A 20,479-nucleotide genomic window follows, 5' to 3' on the forward strand; every position below is an offset into this window, starting at 1 on the left:
GAGAAAGAAAGAATCTCAAGTTCTGGTTGGATGTAAAACCCCAAAGTTGTCACTTTCTCAGTTGGCAACGGCAGAGAGCAAAAAAAAACTGGATATCTGCTGACAGTGACCCCTCTATCCTTCACACATAAACGACGTCGTACACCTCTTCTATTGACTTCTTGTAAATTGCAATTTCTAATCTCTTATTTCTTCCATTTTCTTTTTGTAAAGTAATAAAAAAAACCCTTCTTTGCAAGAATCTCTCCTGCTAAATCTGCTCTCATTTCTCTTCCCCTTGATTTTATCTCTTAGAAAAAGCAAAAAAAAGTAAAAAAATCCCATCTTTTTGACAAAACGCAGACAACTTAGTATAAAACGACATGCAAAACGGGAGTAGTAGCAGCAATGGCGGCGGAGAAGGGCGGAAGGCGCTGTCAGAGGTGGTGGCGGACTGTGTAAGGCGGTGGTTTCAAGACACACTTAAAGAGGCCAAAGGTGGAGATGTCAATATGCAAGTTCTTGTTAGTCAGATGTACACTGCTGGATATGGTGTTCCTAAAGATACACAAAAGGTTTAAATTTTTAATGATTTTTGTTTGAATTTGTGTTTATGGTGTGATTCGGTGATTTTAAGGGATACCCATCTTGTTTAATTGTCTTAATTTGATGTATCTAAGTGTTGTTTAGGTATGTTTTTGGAAGATGCCCCAAAGTTTTTTGTTGGGAAAGTTTTGGTTTGAATTTTTGTTTGGGGTGTGATTTGGTGATTTTAATGGATACCCATCTTGTTTAATTGTCTTAATGTGATGTAAGTACCTTGATTGTTGTTTATGTGAATTTTGGAAGATGCCCAAAAAAATTTATTTGGGTTTGATTAATGGTGATTTTCTTGTATGCCCATCATTGTATGTATGCTGAATTTCATGTATATAATTGTAAGTATTTGTCAATGTTTTAGAGTTGTTTGATGATTTTTGTGAATGCCCACATTTGCATTTCCTTTTAGATTGATGGATCAACTCTTGATTTGTGGAAACTCTTTTGAGTTTATGAGGGGATGTGGAGTTCTTGAGGTTGATTGCTATTTAATGGGCTCGTGCTTTGTGGTGAATTGGGTGGATAGCACAGATTTCGGGGTTAAATGTAGTTGTAGAAAAGGTTGTTCCTAGTTTTGTGTGTTTATCTCTTTTCTGTTTTCATATGTAATAGGCATATTGCATCTTGAGGTTCTCTTGTGGTAAAGAGTTCAGTGTTAGTAAAGAATTGCTGGAGTTGATGCAACTGAAGTTGATGCTGGAATTATACTTGGAACATTATGAGCTTATTTGATTTGTGTTTGCAGTCGTATCTTATAATATATGGTTTTCAGGCAAAGGCATGGATGTCAAGGGCATCTAGGGTGAGATCATCAGTCTGGAGAGTGAGTGAAAAGCATCCTGGTAATCTTTCTCTCCATGCCCCCCCGGTTGCCCTGGAAAAACCCAAGTTTCTTGTTTCTGACTTTATATAAGTATCTGTGTTTCTCCTTCCTTACCCTTGGTTTTCTGTTTGTGGTCTTTACAGGCTACAATGCAAGTGATTCAGATTCTGATGAATTGATGGGTGATGCACGCTGACTAAGTTATTAGACATTGGTAACTATGTGAGTCTTAACTACTTTGGCTATAGCCTTCTAGTTAAGACTTCTCTATAGGTAGAGATATTCCTTTTTGTATTACTACTTGAATGCACACTTTTCTGGTGATGATATGTGATATAATGGTAGTACAATTTTAATCATGGTGTCCAATTTATCCATTGTTTTCAAATTGGCTGCATATGTCTGACTTCTAGCTCTTTTTGTTGTTAATTTGTTTAACTTGATGTGGTCACCATATTCAGCTTTTTGAAATAAATACATCTAACTCGGAAATGCAAGAAAAATTCCATCTCCATAGCCAACCTCTATCTTGCTGACCTCAAACCCTGGGATGAGAAAAAGTCAAGGATGGTTAAGCAGGCAAGAAAATGGTCTTAGAAGGGAATGTAGTGAGTGTAGAGTAGTTATTGATGTAAGGAAGGAGTCTTGAGAGAGCATTGAGGTGCTCTCCCCGTAGTGCTCAAAGAGCCCAAACTTTGAAAACTAGGGGTTTGGCTGGAACTTGGAATCTAGGACATAGGAGTATTTGTGTTCTCCCTTGGGGGATGATTTGTCCCTTTACAGTTCAGGGGCAGAGATCATCAATGACTCAATTTTGAGTGTGAATTCAGAAGCTGGTGTAGCTAATGTTGTCTCATACTATCATCTAAAATGCACCTAATAGTAAGACGTCTTTTTTTCTGGATCTGCTGATGGAAAATTTATGGATGACTGTCGTGGCTGAAAAAAGCGTCTTTTTGTGTACTAAATTCTTAGGGAGCACAAGTTGAATGGTGGAGTACTCCCTCCAAGGGAATTAAATCTGCTCTGCTGGTGCTTTAGAAATTGGAACTTGAATGCGAGAGTCTGGGAATGACATTTATTTAAAAAGAGATCCTGTTTATCTTGATTTTCATGCAATGTATTTATGTTAACCAAAGTGTAGCTATCTGTTTGAACGGCCCCAATTTTATGTAGTAAAAGGGCCAAGTGAGGCCAGCAGTAATTATGTTCCTAATGACCTTGAGAAAGAGCTTAGGGCCTTTGCCCATGATGCATATCCTCTGACATACCTTTCAAAAACTGCTAATGATTTTATGCTTGTATTAGTTGACAAGAATGATTAGAGCTGTATTATGATGAGGAAAGTTGGTAGTTGGTACAGATAGTCCGAAACAAATCGATGTCACCGATCTTTAACATCATATTTTGTCACAGTTAAGGCAAGTGGGGAGTTGGGATTATGGGGATTTTAGAAGATTTGGGAGCCAAAAGGTGGAGGGAGTTTAAATTGATAGGAAGAACATGGGTTTGCAGGAGCTAATAGTGTTGGATAGAAGTGTAGTGTTGGATATAAGTGAATGGAAGAAGATGATCTTTGTGGATGGAGATGAATTCTTGGCACATGCTGCTGACCCTATCTTTTGCGATTAAGGCTTTGACGTGTTATCATCATCTTTGTTACTACTTCCTGAGAAGCAACAAAAAGACCTCTTTCTGTCAAGGGTCACAGTGGAATTTCATTAGAACAAGGAATTGAATTAGAGGCATAGGACAGAATTGAAGAATGATGAAGGACTCGTTTGTGATGCTTCTCGGTACTGGTTTGTACAATATGTCATTTGATGATTTTCTTTACTCGATATTGCTCAATGGCTCGCTGCCTGAAGTTGGCAAGAACTGGAAAACCCCATGTACTTTTGATGTCAGCAGCCAAGATGTAGAGTCAACCACTCAACCTCCTTCCACCAGATGTATCTGCTATAGAGACTTGGGTTGAAATAGCCAATTGGCCATCTTTTAAATCACAATATGTTAGAGAGAGATGAGACTTACCCTGGGTTTACATTATCAGGATTAGCTTTAAGTGTCAAAGACCTTCGCTAGCCTGCTCATCCACCAGGTTTTCTTGATCTTGGAATACGTCCACTGGAACTTGTTACGACCTACAGCCATGGTTTTTGTGGAGGATCTTGCAGCCATATTTGCGTAAAACAAAAAGGTTTAGGTCATAATAAGCTTATTTAATCCTATAATATATAACTAATAAGCGACATCGTAGTAACTAATTTCATACGATGTATTTTGAAATCATTTAATAGTTGAGAATTGAGATTACTGGCCTTCTATTGGTAGTACATGAATACTAATTTACAGATATCATCCACTTGTGTAAATGTTCCAATATGTGAGATTGATTCCAATCTAGAATCCAACTCACAGTTGTCTAGAGTTTTGTAGCTTTGTAATTTAGCTGTGGGGGAAGAAGCGTACACTTTCTTTTTTTATTATTCAGAGCGAGCTATTCTGTGAGCTGGCTGAGTTTCTGTATGCATCTGTTGGTTTTTTCTTCAGTATAGTATAGTGTGTAATTTTTTGTACCGATTTTCCAAAACTTGACTATAATAGTGTATATCATTGGTCGATTTTTGGTCTTTTTTGGTTTATTATTCAGAGCGAGCTATTCTTTGAGCTGAGTGAGTTTATGTATGCATCTGTTGGAGTGTATTATTTTGTACCGGTTACTTAAACTTTGGTCGATTTTTGTTTCCTCCGATACTGGATTGCAGTAAGTGGGTGTGGGCATGGCTGTGTAGGCGACAGGGTATCTTAGAAGTTGTGGATCCTGTTATTTGATGGCAATGTTTTTCTGATGTCCATTTGCCTTTAAACTTCGTTGATGTACATTTCTATGTCCTATGTGAGATTGATTCCTATCTAAAATTGCACTTTTGCTTGATGTACATGTCCTATTTGTTTGGATAGTAATTTAGTTGCCTTCATCTGCATTCACTTTATCCCTCCGACTCGCACCCCTGACTCTAAAAGGACGTAAATGGTAAGATTACTCCCAAATTATGCTTGTCTTCTTAAACTAATTTGGCATCATAGTATAAATCTTCCTGGTGATGTTGGGAACAAAAAGATCGAATATAGCAGTATGTAGATAACTAAATTAGTCGAAGGGAAGCATCGATTTGGATGAGGAAGCTAATAGTCCATCGTGCAGCCGCAGTTGGCGGCCTGCCATCTTTTGATTGTTTTTTTTTTTTGGAGTGAGCCCAAGTTTTAGGAGTCTATCAAAATTTATGTTGCTCGAACTCGAGTATCTATGTCCGACACGGGTGCGTGTCCAAGTGTCTGATTTGGCTATTTTTTGGAACCTTTTCAATTTTTTGGCCCAAAATGAAGTGTCCCAAGTGTCTCACTCATGTCCGAGTGTCGAAGATTTGACATGGGTATTTGAGATGAAATGAAGAGTTCGAGCAACATAGATCAAAATAGTCCTAGATTTGGCATTCGATATGTTGGTGAACTGAGAATTTGAACTTTTATCGAAAGAAAAAAGGGACTCGTGTGATGAGAAGAGAGATAGAGAGGAGTGAATACCAAATAAAGTAATGTTTCATTTATTTTGAAACGATTTAAAATGGCAAGTGTTTAATTTATTTTCGGACGGAGGAAGTACAATCATTTTTAGAAGTTAAATACTTCCTCCATTCCGTTTTAAATGAAACGCTTGCTTTTTCACGCAACCCAGCGCACTTTTTTAATTATTAATATTTTAGTTGTGTACACAAAAAATATAAAAAGTTATAATTTGATAGTATGCATCGAGACGAATCTAACAAGATCCCACTTGACTATGTTTTTTTTTTTATATAATGTTGACAAATTAGAGTCAAAATTGGTCAATGAATAATGTCGTTTTACCTCATATTTCATTTAAAACAGAACAGAGGAAGTAGTTAATTGACCAAGTTGAGTGAAAAATGAGGCACCTTCACTAAATAATACTCGCTCTATCCTTCAATTGCTCTGTTATGGTGTTGAAGACATTTTTTAACCACAAATATCTTTTATAACAAATCATTAAAAAAATTGAAAGTAATATTTTTGAAAATTTAGGTGACAATATTTCTTCCTTGAATATGGATGAGCTACAGAATTTCAGAAAAATGGCAAAAAAAAAAAAATGGCAAAGCTCAGATGCGTTATTGTATCCATCTGAATTCAGAGAATTTGTGGCGGACCCATCCTACCACTATTTACGCAGGATTCATCATAGCTTTGATAATTTCTTGCACCAGCCGGGAATCGAACCCGGGTCTGTACCGTGGCAGGGTACTATTCTACCACTAGACCACTGGTGCTTGTTGTTTATATTACATGTCTCTGTCAATTTGGCGAGTAATAGCTTTTAGAAAGTGTCAATGAGGCACAAGTGTATTTGTGAAAAGAGAAAAAAGGCTCAAAAGAAAAGCTAACAACTAAATGATAATTAAATCATGTGAGTCAATAGTTCTCTCTCCTCGAGTAAAATACCCAACATTCTCTCTCTTCGAGTAAAATACCCAGCCTTCGAAGTAACAATCTGATCGGCTAAAAGCCAGTGCTCGCCGGTGGCCCTGCCCATCCGGTCGCCGCGCGAGCTTCCGATTAACTCCATTCCTTCTTTCTTTTTTATTTTTCTCTTCTTTTACTACAGTTTTGGGTTTATTTCCAGTTTCTATATCTGGATTTTGATCAAGCTAGGAGAACTACATCTACTCTGTTTCACTGATTGGGAGCTAGTTAATCTATATTCAAGCCGGTCGCTTTTACGGCGGTGGAGGGCCAGGATTGACGATCTACAGATCTTCTTGCGAGTTTTCTGACTTAGGTGGTCTCAATTTCCGTCGGTAATTTAGGTTAGCTTTTAATTTTTCGGTTCAGTTGTCTGTATAATTCGTCTTTAGTTTGGTCAGATGCTTTTATGCTATTGCTAGTTGGGATTCTTGATTTGGTTTGTTGATCTCTTCTGTTTAGTGGTCTAAGTTTTGGTGGGTTTTTCAATGGTTTCTATGGAGGATTATAAGAGACTTAGGGAGGAGATTCATCGCCTCCTCACTGAAGGGGAAAATCTGATGGATGATGATGAATTTCTGCTTGATTTGATCTCGTGTTCTAATGATTCAAAAGATGTTCTGGAACTTGTAAGAGCTTTAAAAGAAGAGGGGAATGTATTGTACAAGCAAAGGAAATTTGAGGATGCATTGGAAAAATATGGATATGCAGGACTGTTCTTGCCGATATGATTTGTGGAAAAATCAGACATGGGTGGTGTTTTGAGTTGGCTATTTGTGTTCTGTTAAATTCTGCAGCGTGTTTTGGTAAGAAGAATGAATTTGAGATGTAGGCCGGATTTGTTCAAATTATATTGGAATTTGAACCAAGTAACCTAAAAGCTTTATTTAGAAGGCATTGGCTGCTTTAGAGTTAGGGAGGAGCATTTGGGCATATTGGGATTTGTTATTGGCAGTCCAGGTTGACCCTAACAATCGAGAGGTTGCCTCTAAGCTTGAAGAGGTTAAAAGCTCTTTGCGCAAGGAAGAATCAATAAAACGCTCACAAAGTGTTGTCCCATTAGGTTTAGGATCAAGCCTTTCTCCTCCACGAAAGAATACAAAAGGGAGTCTAAAGCAGGAGGCTGGAATTGAACACAAAGATATGCAAAGGAAGGTTTCTTCTTCAGGTGCGACTGATAAGCGCAATCATGATGGCCTAGCTAGCATAGTGGACTCAGGACCAAAAGGATGTTCAAGTTTAAAGGGTGAAAAGACTCTAAACGAGATAAAGAAGACGGTGAACGGAAAGAATGAAGTTAAGAAATCTAATCTGATGGAGCCCAAGTATCGGTTTGCTAACCGACGAAGGTCGGGCTCCTTGATGTCCATTTCGAAGAAAGATTATAATCTGCTATCTACGGGAAAATCTATTCAGTGCATGAAGCTGGGTTATTTGATGACTGTAAGAGTAGTGATGGATACAAAAGAAGGTATAAAGAGAAAGGATGTATCTCAAGAAGAGATTATGGTTGCATCTTCCGATTCTGGTCAACCAAATCGCATTGGTGTAATAGGAGATACCATTATGGAGTTGGAAGATCAAACGACATGGAGTGTAACTCAGATTCCCGTCGAGTCGCAAAAGGGAGATGAGTACAAAGAGGAAGTGGAAGATAATGAAGCTAAAAAAGTGTTAAAGATAACAAGTATCATAAGGACACACTCATGTCTGAGGTTGGATCATTTTCCAGTCTGTCACGAGGTTCAAGTGGGAAGAGAAGGTTTTCTCCTACAACAAAAAGAATGAAGACAGTGAGAAGTGGTTTAAGGAAGATACGCAAAGGGTAAGGACATTTCTTATTCAATATCTAATTGTTCCTCTGAATGCAGGTTAGCGTTGGTAGGAAAAGGAAAGATCGGATCCCCTTCCTCATGTTTCTGCAACCCTCCAAGCAAAAGGCGCCACTGTATTACTGGTTTTGGATCGGATAATAGCTATGCTAATATTGGTTCTCTTTGTCAAATTTGCAGTGCTTCTAATAATGTAGCTCGTGAGATGATGTATGTTGATAGTCAGGTTAAGGGTGCCATGAACTGCAACTGTTGTCAGCGAAATGTCTGGGTCCTTTAGCTTCTCCTAAGATTTTCTATGTATGTTTGTTCTTGTCGCCAAAAAAAAAAAAAAAAACTAAATGATAATTGTTTTTTGGCATATTGGTTATTTTTTTTTATTTTTCTCACCTGAAAACTTGACCGGATTCATACTTAAAGATAATATATTCAATATTACTGAATTTATAAGAAAAAGTAGTCATGTGGAGTCTTGTTTGATCCGTTTTAATTAGTATTTTATTAATATTTGATTGCTATAATTTTTACTAATATATAATGGGAGATAATATCTAAGTTGAAAGACGTGCATTAGGACTTAGGAGACACGCACATGAAAGTGATAATGATTAAAGAAAAACATAATGATAAACTCAAAAAGTAATTCTAATTTTTTTTATTAATATATTTTTAATATATGTTCTATACTTCTTTTTAACATGTTTTTATATTTTACCTAAAATTTATTTTGACCATTGTTTTAGCATAGTGCATAAACTTTTCATTTTTTCTATTTAAAGATAAATTGATTTCAACTATTTTTTATATTTTAAAAAAATCTTGCATATATTTATTGTGAAATACAAATATCAGAGTTGATTAATAAGTTGAGTGAAAGACAAGGAATCGTCACTGAATAATAGTACCTTTAGATGTTTTTTTAGAGTTTAAGATATATGTTTCACCATGACTTCATGAGTATTTCTCTTAACATGTACAAAAATTATTAAAATAGACAGTCTAATTTTAATATAAAATTAGATTTAGTCACTAAATGGATTAAATTAATCACCGAAAGAAATTAACCTAGTCACTATTGAGTTAATTCTCTTTTTAATATTGGGCTTACCATGCTTAATCTTAACGTGTACAAAAATTATTAAAATAGACAGTCTAATTTTAATATAAAATTAAACTTAGTCACTAAATGGATTAAATTAATCACCGAAAGAAATTAACCTAGTCACTATTAAGTTAATTCTCTTTTTAATATTGGGCTTACCATGCTTAATCTTAACTGAAAAATAGACAGTCTCTTACAAGACAAACTCTAACGTGTAATTAGAAAAGCTAAAAGTTTCTATTTTTTTTAAATGTATGTTCAGAAAAATTTAACAAATTTTTACATGATCATATATTTTCCTTATATATTTGATAAACTTTGGATTTTTTAGAAAACAATATGAAGATGAGAGAGTAAAAAGTGTATGAGTTTATTAACTTCAAAAAATATGAAAAACAAAGCTCAGATGCGTTATTATTTCTCTTAACGTGTACAAAAATTATTAAAAAAGACGGTCTAATTTTAATATAAAATTAGACTTAGTCACTAAATGGATAAACTAATCACCGAAAGAAATTAACCTAGTTACTATTGAGCTAATTCTCTTTTTAATATTGGGCTTATCATGTCTAATCTTAACTGGAAAATAGGCAGTCTCTTACAAAAACTCTAACGTGTAATTAGAAAAGCTAAAAGTTACTATTTTTAAAATGTATGTTCAGAAGAATTTAACAAATTTTTATATGATCATATATATTTTCCTTATATATTTGATAAACTTTGGATTTTTTTAGAAAACAATATGAAGATGAGAGAGTAAAAAGTGTATGAGTTTATTAACTTCAAAAAATATGAAAAACAAAGCTCAGATGCGTTATTATTGTTTCTATCTGAATTCAGATAAATTGTGGCGGACCCATCTGCCACTAAATACGCAGGATATCATCACAGCTTTACGATTTCTGTACTAGCCGGGAATCGAACACGGGTTTATACCGTGGCAAGGTACTATTCTACCTCTAGACCACATGTGCTTGTTTATTTCACATTAGACACGAAACATGCTCATTAATTTTGAAGCAACAGCTTTTTGAAAGTGTTTTGTTAAATGTTACTTCACTTGAATGGAATACACTGATACTTGTTTAAATTACACTAATATTATAGATACTGGTACTTGTTTAAATTACACTGATATTATAGATCAATGATACGTCCTGCGTGAAAGAAACCGACAACATGTACCAAGTTGAATTGCATAATTACATCTATCCAAATTCGTGTTTTTAAGAAAAAAAAAGTTGATAAAGTTGAGAAATTGCCTTAAATTTTGATAAAGTTGCTTGCATAATTTGGTAAATATGAGTGTGATGGTTTTTGATTTGAGATATATTTGTAATTAAGGGTGGACATCAAGTTTTTTCCTCTCTTTTTGTCATTTTTCTTTTTTTTTAACATGTGTTTTATCATTCTAAGCGAGCAATCATTATTAGAAAGTGTTTTCTTGAATACATGAATGTAATAAGTTTCATTGGCGAGTGGCTTTCCTATATTTCTTTATTTGGTTTGTAAATAGTCCAACATAGTTTTGTTGAATAGTTTTAACATGTGTTTTATCATTCTAAGCGAGCAATCATTATTAGAAAGTGTTTTGTTGAATACATGAATGGAATAAGTTTCATTGGCAAGTGGCTTTCCTATATTTCCTTATTTGGTTTGTAAATAGTCCACATAGTTAGTTTGAAAGCTAGAAAAAGTTCTCTCTACGTTATTTTTTTATAAATGATGTAGACAGGATTGGACACAAGTCTTGAGTACTTATTAATAGATGACATCTACAAATAGTTCTCTCTATTATAGTGGCTTTCCTATATTACGTGTCCATTGTTTGTTATAAAAGATAATCGAACCCAAGTTAAATTTTGTTATATCCTATATCACTCTATTTATATCACTCTATTTGTTACAATTTTTTGGCCGACTACTTCTCTGTTTTGTTTTAACCTTTTTCAATTTTTTTTGGCAATTTCTAACAATTTGGTTTCCATTTCTTGTTTTTTTCTTGATACAACTTAATGTTAACTTTTGTTAGATAGAATAGATTACAATATTATATTTCTTAATTCATTTTTAAAAAAAAAACTATAACAATGGGTTAACCTAGTAGATATTAGCTTTAGATGCATGTTATGTGTCGATGCATGTTATGTGTCAATGCATTTCTTTTTAATTTAACTGAAAAGGTGGAAAGAGAAAACCTAAAAAGTGTGAGAGAGAAACAAAAGATTTTATAAGTTATTGACTTCCACATAATTATGCAATATTGTTGTATTTCTATACTTATTTTTTGAATAAGATTTTAATAAAGTAGTTAGTTGGTATTTTTTTTTTGTCCACAAAAAGAGTAAACTTTACCCTTTAAAATTAAATATTTATTAAACTACCTGAAAACATGAAAATCAAATATACCCTCACTAATTGAATTCAAAAAAAAATAAAAAAAATAAAATAAAACTCAAGCTCAGATGCGCTTTTGATTCATCTGATTCAGACAAATTGTGGCGGACCCAACTGCCACGAGATGCGCTAATTTCATCACAGCTCGGTTGTGCACCAGCCGGGAATCGAACCCGGGTCTGTACCGTGGCAGGGTACTATTCTACCACTAGACCACTGGTGCTTCTTGTTATGATAAATCAATAAGTATTACTAGTCATTAGTACTTCTTCTTCCTTAAGTTGAAATTAGTAATAACCCAGAACTAGTAAGAGAAAACTAAGAGTTCCCAATATAAAACTTCAACCATTAACATTTTAATTTTCTTAAGTAAAAAACTATAAAGTTAGTAATTTTTTTTTAAGGATCATAAAATTGGTATCTAATAAATATACGTTGTGATAAATCCAAAAACATCTTATATACGAAAATTTATTTTCTACTATATTAGTAAAAACATTTCAACCAAAGTTGGTATTAAAACAAAAGTTAGTCTTATAACTAAAAATAAAGAAAGATGGTTTTAATTGTTCACATGAGTTATACTAAAACAAATGTGAAAGACCACTATGCCTAAAATAAAGGCCAACAATATAGCAAAATGCATATTAAGTAATTGAGAAGGCATATTAAGAACCCTATTCCTTCATAGTTTTATCATCAAAGTACATGAAATTATATTTTAAAATACTTATTTTTCCTCTATATTCCAAAGTTTAATTGTATCACTAACTTTTGTGAAGATAAAATAATGTTTTAAATTTTTGTCTTTCTTTTGTCTTTCATTTTCACTAACCTTACCCTTATTATCAAAATTATTATGCATAGGTTTCAGTTATAATACAAAGTGTTATTTGTTGATTCTCTAGTGTATAGTGTTTTTCTCTTATGTAGGTTACTAATATTACCAAATAAATATTTTACTAATATTACCAAATAAATTTTTTTACTAAATGAAACTAACTTTTCAATTCAAACTGATTTTCAATTAATAATTAACTATAAATGTGACACTTTGATATTTTACACTATTCACAAATTTCACTTTAACCATCGTCTGCGATTTATATGTGAACAAAAATATAGTCAATGTACGAGCTTGTTAGATTTGTCGTAATATGTATTTTTTTAGTATGTACTTTTTATAAATTTTACATATACAAAATTAGAGATATATGTGCTCGAAGTTTTGCATTAACATGCATAAAAAGTGAAAGTGTCACAACTAATTCGAAACGGAGAAAGTAGTATTATTTTAAGTTGAACTGAACATGGCTATGGTCTAATCTGATACATATAAAAAATGATAGTGACATTTTTAATTAGATTACCCATAAACTAACTAGACTATTAATGTATTTTTAAATTTTATACAAACACATCAACATATAAAGACAAAGTTGACACTAATTGGATTTTAATTGTACAAGAATAAAAAGTTATGTCCCAAAAAGAATAGAAAGACCAGCCCTTAAAATGTAGATGCTCTTGATGTCTCAAAAAAAAAGTGTAGATGCAAAGAAGAAAATTTCAACCCCAAATGAGAAATGATCATACTCCAAAGTTCAAATAATGGTCACAAAACCATCAAACATAGAAATAAAAACTCATTTACAATTTGGCACAATGGCATATCAATTCTTTAAAAGTGATAAAGGTTCACTATTCTGCACATCATTTCTTCTGAGGTGATCACAGAATCTCAGGTCACATAAGCTGTAATCAATCTCGTCATGAAGTCAATTTTTAAGCTTCCTCACAAATAGTACCATTGGAACACCGAGAACAACCGATCTTTCTATGTGCGCGAGACTACTTCAGCCGCTGCTCAATAAACGATTGAGACCCAGTTCTAGACTCATACTGCTGAGGACCGTAATCAGTCCCAACCTTTCTGGATCACTGTAGAACAAGCACCGTTTCTTCTGCACAAAACAACTCCAATAGCTCTGGGACCAACCTAACAAACACAAAATAGGGTCGAAAAATGTTTTTACTATAGATTTCAAGAAAAACTCTCAGAGAACCCTTCAATGTACTATCATAGAAAAGGTTGAAGGAAAGTTGCATGGTTACTGAGAAGTTCATACGAAGACCATCGAATAGTGAAGCATAAAAATGTCAGTAAATCTCATACTACGCTTGATGAGTACCTCAAGAAAAAACTATTGTTGCACTCATTACATGTAAAATAACATAAGTGTTGCACAAGAACTTCAACATACACCTAAACGTCATATTTTGCTGGTTCAGTGATGAATACCTTTCAGGTACACCCATTAAATGCCTAATAGAAGTAGCTTCGAGCATCATAAAATATCCCATTTGTAAAAAGTTGATTACTTTGAAAGCTATCAATATTCAGTCAACATTGTATTAAAGAATAATGTGAAAGTAACATATATACTTTTTGTCTTCGAATAAAAGATTTGAAGTTAGTACCTGGTAATAAGATTCGGGATCTTCTAAGTTAAAACCAGGAGCTTCGAAAGATATACAATCGAAAGAAGAACCTGTCACTCGGTCAAATCTGGAAAGAACAAATATGTTTGGTGTTCAAGATCTCTTAATCATGTTAGCTCACCTATACTTGCTCTGGCAAGGTCCTAATGATCAATTGATGACAATAATTTCCTATTCGGTTCACGGAATACACTACTATATCTCTATCATGTTATGCAGCTTCAACATTATGAAATGGTGCCAACATCATACCAAAATTCAACGTATAGAATTAGTCTATAATTCCTCAATGAAGAGATGCTTCCTAATTTATCTCAACTAAACTGTAGCCTTGGTGTCTCTTCAGTCCCTTAAATTTAAGTAATACATGAAATATCTTACAAATGATAGAGATACGTATAACAATAAAAGATACATTACATGCACATTTCAGACATAGCATGACAAAGAATGACTTAATGATATACCCATATTAAGAATGAATCAGAGATGCCTTACAATATTATCATCAATTTTTCGACAAACCCAGCAAACTTTGGTAACCTTGAACTGTAACTAAAAATGGAGTAATAACCTTCCATATTATCAGATGAATTCATATCTTTACCACTAAGTATAGATATTTTGTGATCCCATAAGTACAAGTTTTAAGATCTTATTGGAATGGGTTCAAAATTATGGACAGATGTTTGGATATAAACATTTTATTTACATAATCAAACGTTTTGCGGGAAGTCCAGAGTAGAACAAACCTCAGAACCTCGATTCCCAAGTCCTCACTTGTAAACGGTGAGGGAAGGCATTGAATTAAAGTTACAAGTTACAGAAAATGCAAAAACTCTGAAAAGAAAAGGAGAGGGAGAGAGAAACTAACAAGATTCAAGGAAGCTCATCCAAAAGTCAGCTTTATGCTTTTTCCCATCTTCATCATTATCATCCTCATAAGTCATAACCTCATTCCTCAGTGAAGATAGATGGAGTGTCGATTAAAAAAACAAAGTCGACGAAGGAAAGTGAGGAAGCAAGGGAGATGGAAGCAGAGGTTCATGGCTCTGCTTCTAATGCATCTGAAGAGCATTGTGCATTCAGTCATGCAATTAACATCCCCCAACCAACTTTAAAAAAACCAAGCAAAAAGAGTATGATATAACAATTTAAGTTACAGTGGCAAGATTCCCAATATAAATGATCGCAACAGAAAAAGTTCTCTTCTAGACCACAACATCACCTTCTTTCGTTATTTCTTACACCTGTTCAAGCTTCCATGTATGTTTGTATAAATCACTCTAAACTGGTTACCTTGCTTACAATGAAATCTTACCAAAATGTTTGCCGAACTTGTTGCAAGTTTACCAATAATCATTGCATGAGCATGATCCATCAATAAAGTGATGAAAACGGCTAATGTCCCTAAGGACAATCTTTCTTCCCGTAATCCTAGAAATAATCTTGATTGCCGCATGACAATCACCACAGACACGAAGGTTTTTCACAATTCTGATTACATGGTTTGAAGGAGTACTAATTAAACCAAATGCAATAGCCAGCTTCTCGCTATGATACTTAAGTGATTGTTCTTTCTCCTCCTCCTCTACATCAAACAAAGCAAAGTCTTTAGTTGGTACATAACCAGCTGCTTGCGAATCCTTCAGCAACTCAACTAATTTCGCATGTATCTGATCAGACAGAGGATGTAACTTGTCACCAGCTACAAACTCGTGTACCATACCATGCACTTCAATCCAACTGTATCCTGGTACCTTTTGGATCCCTTGCTCATACATTCTTACCCTTATTCTTTCTGCATCATGCCACTTATTGTTTGCCGAGTATATATTTGACAAAAGAGTATAATAAAATGAATTCCGAGGTTCTAACTGGACCAATTGCTCTAATACATATTCAGCCAAATGGGTATTCTGATGTATTCTGCACCCACCAAGCAATGCTCCCCAAACAATAGCATTTGGTTCCATGGGCATGCTTTGAATGAAATGATGAGCTTTGTTTAAAGAACCCCAACGACTAAGAAGATCAACCATACAGCCATAATGCTCAATGGTGGGAGGCACAGAAAAAACACGCTCCATGCTTTTAAAATATGTCCATCCATCGTCAACAAGACCTGCATGGGTACAACCACAAAGTAGGCCAAGGAAAGTGTTGCCATTTGGTTTAAATCCGAGTTTCTCCATCTGGGCAAAGAGACCAAATGCAATCTGAACATGGTTATTTATGGCTAGGCCAGATATTGCAGCATTCCAAACTACAACATCTCTCTCCTTTATCTCTTTAAAAACTTCCCATGCCGAGCTAGTATTTCCACATTTTACATACATGTCAATTAGGGTAGTCCCAAGAACAGGGTCGGCCACCAACTCTTCTCTCTTCATAGAGTTGATGGCTCGCTCTCCCAAATTCATTGCTCCAAGCCTTGTACAAGCGCTTAACACGCCACCTAGAGCACAAGAGTCGGGCTTTTCATTCTCCCCCTCCATTTTAAAGAACAAGTCTATTGCTTCTCTTGGAAAATCATTTGCCACATACCCTCGAATCATAGCAGTCCAAGAAATTACATCCTTATCAACCATCTGATCAAAGACACCTTTTGCTTTGTCCATACAACCACACTTGGCGTACATGTCAATCAACTTCGTACTCAAAACCACATTTTTCCCCATCCCATTTGAACTAATATACTTGTGAATCCACTCACCAAACTCGAGCTCCTCCAACTCTGCACAAGCACAAAGAATCCTAACAAGAGTGAAACCATCTGCTTTCAAACCCTTATTTAAAAAGCTTATAAACAAGCTCACACCTTCATAAAACTGTCCATCATTTAGATACCCACTAATCATAGCAGTCCAAGATACTACATTTTTCTCAGGCATATCATCAAACACCTTCTGTGCATTACCTATACTCCCACATTTCGCATACATACATACCAAACTTGTATTCACATAAACATCTCCATTAAAACCCAGTTTCACAACAAGATTGTGAATCTTCAATCCCAATTTATAGTCAAAAATCCTTGCACAAGCTTTTAGAACAAATGGGCATGTGAAACTATTGGGTAATAACCCGTCTATGCGCATAAAATGATAGTATTTGATAGATTCTTCAAATAAATCACTTGAAACTAAACCTCTAATCATGGTATTGAAAAGAGAGATATTGGGTTCTTTGATTTGATCGAAAAACAGTTTAGAATTTTGGGTGTTGCCAAATTGAAAGTAATTACCCAAAAGTGCATTGAGGAGATGGTTTTCATGGCATAATCCAAGGCGCAAGAGGCGAGCATGAGCTTGTTTGAGTCCCCAGATGGATTGGAAGCCATTGATGACACAACTTTTAAGCTGCAAAGCTTTTAAGATTGAAATTGAAGGTGGTATTACTGGAGTTCCCGCTAAGTTCATCACGGTCTCCTAAAATCCTAAATCCCTTTCACTATGCATATAATAGAGAGCAGAGAGTGAGGGATAGCTCGGTTGGTTAGAGCTTCTCTCCCGATTTTAAGTGATCATGAGTCAAATAAATAGTGATATATGAGAGTAAAAATATTGTCCATAGCTAAACTGAACTGAATTGAATTGAACTGAACTGAATTGAATTGAAAATAAGTTGGGGAGAACAGGCCCTACTTCATCTTTGTAGCTCATTCGCACCAAAAAAAATTATGCATGTAATAAAGTTGATAACTTATGGTTCTTCGGAAGAAATATAAATAATTTCAGTTATTTTTGAACAACATTAGTAATTAACTTGAGAAATTGCCAATTAATCTCTTGATATACAAAGTTTGTAGATTAAGACAAATTATAAGTCATAGGGTTAAATAGTAAATCTAGTGAAGGTATTATTGTAAATAAATATTACTATAAATCGTACAAATAAATAAAAGTAAGTTAGGCTAGATATGTGACCCTAACTCCTAAGACCTAATGTTAGAAATATCTATTTACGATAATGTTTTTTGATGTACAAACTTTTCTTTTCTTGATAATTTTCTTGATGTATAAACTTTTTTTTATATATAGTTTTCTTGATGTACAAACTTATACAACATTTGCCGTATGTTATATTATAGTATCTGTCATTTATCTTACCACATTATTATATTTCAAAATCAATATTAAATTTTGTTCTTCTTTTACCTTTTTGTTCAAAAAAAAAGTTCATTCATTTATTTACAAGAATATCATTGGATATGTTCCCTCTTGGGAGAAATTCCTTAGGAATTTATCTTCCATTTCCTTCATATAACTTTTCCAATGATAACAATTTTGCATATCCATTTTCTTTCTTTTCAGTAGTCTTAGCCGAAAAGCGACTAATCACATTATATAGACAGTATTTGATCCCAGGTTTTGTATATCACACCTAAAAAATTACCAATTAAGCTAAATAAAATTTACTCCCTCATCTTTTAATTGTCCCACTTTTGTTTTGGGGTGTTTGGAAATAATGGTCCCACTTCTTTTTATAGTAGTTTTTTGGTTTTTTTGGTTTTTTGGTAACCACATGGGCTTGTATGCTCACAAAGTAATAAGTTTTCAAAAGACGCCCTTACTTTTCATTTGATTTCCTTTTCAAAAGATCTTCCTATTTTTATTTGATTCTTTATTTGAAAAATGTTTGTTCTTTTCCCCGCAATAAATTTTACTCTGCTTGCTAGACCCCGTAATTCTACATTATATCACGACTACCTTATCTTTCCTTTCTAAATAAACAAATAGAACGTGCTTTCACGCTCCTTCTCCTCCTTACCTCGTCTATCCTCTTTATCCTCCTTATCTTGATATCTGTTACTACAACAAATAAACTCTAATTTTCATAGACCGATTGATAAGTATCAATTGAATAATATTTTGACTTTTCTAACCTGAAAACATGAATAATTAATTTTTTAGTTTCTAATTTTGATATAAGGTTGTATTATTTCCTCAATTTCTCATCTCCTCCAATTCAGCAAATACTAAGCGTCAAAACAACGAATTATTACTTTTTTTTAACCTCGTTTTACTCATTTATGAGATTACCACATTTATAAGTCACATGAGATTTGATCCATAAGCCTCAGAGATACGAGTTGGGAACTCATGCCACTACTCCTCACCTCAACCTCATTTTAGAAACACCAATATGTCTACTAAAGGATGCAACATTGACTATTCAAAACATATACCATGATACTAACTTCAGATGCAGAAGACAATTGAGATACAATATATATATTTTAGATTGGTATGAAGAACACATAACTGCTCTACGAAATTGAGACTGAAAACCTTTTGTAGGTTTATCCGGCTTAGTTAAGATTCAATTAATTACTCATCAATTGAATTTACACCATAAAATTACTTTATCAAATTAGTTGTATTTCTTTACTTGTCATTCATAATATTTACAACACTCGCAATGCAAGATAAACTTTGACCACTGCATTTGAGAAAAGTTTGCCAACTCGCAAGGGCAGGGTAAATATGGGTAAATATAATGCGGGCACCGTAAACTTTTTTGAATTGGGCCCTTCATTTGTAGTTCAAAAAAAATAATTTGTATCTACAACTAGCTAATGGGTAGTATCTTGTGGGTCTTTTCATTATGTTTTTGTTTTGCCTTTTCTTGAAACAATTAAATAACTGCATTTTAGAGCCTTTATATCTTGTGGGCCCTATTCTATCGTCCTAATTACATGGGGGCAAGAACCACCCTTATCGCCTAATGCGTGCATTGTGCTCCCGGGAGCACAATGAGAACTGTGCTCCCAGAATACAAAATAGAACATCTACGAATAGGAAAACGAACATTTACGAAAACGAAAACGAACATTTTACTGTTGAAGTGGAACATTACAAAATTCATTTACGAAAACGAATATTTTATTGTTGAAATGGAACATTACAAGAATTCATTTATGAAAAAGAATATTTTACTGTTAAAGTGGAATATTACCAGAATCCAAACACGAAAATAATGGACATTTTTGGTTGAAGTGGAACATTACTAGAATTCAATTATTTAAATAGAACATATACTTATCAAATATAGAACTTATTTTTAGTGAAAATAGAGCATAATTTTTGGTGGAAAATAAGTTTTAAAAGAACATTTTTTAAAATTGAACATTTGCTTATCGAAAATAAAACATATTCACAAAATATAGAACATAATTTTTTGCTGAAAAATAAGCTCAAAACGAACATTTGTTGAAATAGAACATTAGTTTATTGAAAATAGAATAATTTTTACGAAAACTAGAACATATGTTTTTGCTGAAAAATATTCTTAAAATGAACATTTGCTGAAATTGAACATTTACTTATCGAAAATGGAACAAATTTACTAGGTGCATGGTGTACACCGTGCTCCCGGAGCACAATAGAATTTTCACTTATCGCCAATGTTATCAGGATGGGGATCCTACTTTGGATCGTAGGGGTTGGTAGAATCGAATCGATGGGATCGGATCGTAGGATCGTAAGATCCTACAATTTGGTAAAATAGAGATAATTATACTAAAATATGGTGAGAACCTCATGTTAAAAATGTACACATATTAATAATGAATTTTTTAATTAGCAAATGATGATAGTTTTTCAATACTATAAGATTGAGTGTGGCGTCTTGGCAATGGAAGAACCTCATGCGACTCAGGGACCAATTTTGCCAAGGTCTTCGGTGGCAAAT

General features: G+C 34.0%; 2 protein-coding genes and 3 non-coding genes across 8 annotated transcripts; 1 reads left to right on the forward strand and 4 right to left on the reverse strand.

Moving 5' to 3' along the window:
- On the forward strand, window positions 1-1,758 carry LOC104898233 (hypothetical protein). Its single transcript, XM_010685281.4, has 3 exons — window positions 1-554; window positions 1,352-1,421; window positions 1,546-1,758. The coding sequence occupies exons 1-3, from the start codon at window positions 363-365 to the stop codon at window positions 1,596-1,598; spliced, it is 315 nt and encodes a 104-aa protein (XP_010683583.1). The 5' UTR covers window positions 1-362; the 3' UTR covers window positions 1,599-1,758.
- Window positions 1,759-5,683: 3,925 nt separating this feature from the next.
- On the reverse strand, window positions 5,684-5,754 carry TRNAG-GCC (transfer RNA glycine (anticodon GCC)). The gene has a single exon. It is a non-coding gene; the product is annotated as a tRNA-Gly (tRNA).
- Window positions 5,755-11,338: 5,584 nt separating this feature from the next.
- LOC125492165 (small nucleolar RNA snoR114) lies at window positions 11,339-11,425 on the reverse strand. The gene has a single exon (XR_007268609.1). It is a non-coding gene; the product is annotated as a small nucleolar RNA snoR114 (small nucleolar RNA).
- Window positions 11,426-11,430: 5 nt separating this feature from the next.
- TRNAG-GCC (transfer RNA glycine (anticodon GCC)) lies at window positions 11,431-11,501 on the reverse strand. Its single transcript has one exon. It is a non-coding gene; the product is annotated as a tRNA-Gly (tRNA).
- A 1,267-nt stretch (window positions 11,502-12,768) lies between these two features.
- On the reverse strand, window positions 12,769-17,277 carry LOC104898235 (putative pentatricopeptide repeat-containing protein At3g08820). Of its 4 annotated transcripts, XR_008970260.1 has the most exons (5): window positions 15,102-17,277; window positions 14,809-14,847; window positions 14,655-14,748; window positions 13,760-13,847; window positions 12,769-13,277 (listed from the first exon to the last, which is right to left on the reverse strand). XR_008970260.1 is itself a non-coding variant. In XM_048647975.2 (2 exons), the coding sequence occupies exon 1, from the start codon at window positions 17,203-17,205 to the stop codon at window positions 15,130-15,132; it is 2,076 nt and encodes a 691-aa protein (XP_048503932.1). In that variant the 5' UTR covers window positions 17,206-17,277; the 3' UTR covers window positions 12,769-13,277; window positions 15,102-15,129. The 4 variants fall into 4 exon arrangements, 1 of the variants encoding a protein (XP_048503932.1); XR_007276204.1 differs by having other exon boundaries at window positions 14,655-17,277; XR_007276205.1 differs by lacking the exon at window positions 13,760-13,847 and having other exon boundaries at window positions 14,655-17,277.
- Between the last annotated feature and the right edge of the window lie 3,202 nt (window positions 17,278-20,479).

Source organism: Beta vulgaris, chromosome 7 (genome assembly GCF_026745355.1).
Source record: "Beta vulgaris subsp. vulgaris cultivar EL10 chromosome 7, EL10.2, whole genome shotgun sequence".
Taxonomy (NCBI): Eukaryota; Viridiplantae; Streptophyta; class Magnoliopsida; order Caryophyllales; family Amaranthaceae; genus Beta; species Beta vulgaris.

What these genes read in the sequence shown, in the direction of transcription:
- LOC104898233 (XM_010685281.4), top strand. Translation starts at nt 363, where the DNA reads ATGCAAAACGGGAGTAGTAGCAGCAATGGCGGCGGAGAAGGGCGGAAG. An exon ending in TTCCTAAAGATACACAAAAG is followed by an intron (nt 555 to 1,351) that starts GTTTAAATTTTT and finishes TATGGTTTTCAG; the next exon opens with GCAAAGGCATGGATGTCAAG. An exon ending in AGTGAGTGAAAAGCATCCTG is followed by an intron (nt 1,422 to 1,545) that starts GTAATCTTTCTC and finishes TGGTCTTTACAG; the next exon opens with GCTACAATGCAAGTGATTCA.
- LOC104898235 (XM_048647975.2), bottom strand. Translation starts at nt 17,205, where the DNA reads ATGAACTTAGCGGGAACTCCAGTAATACCACCTTCAATTTCAATCTTA.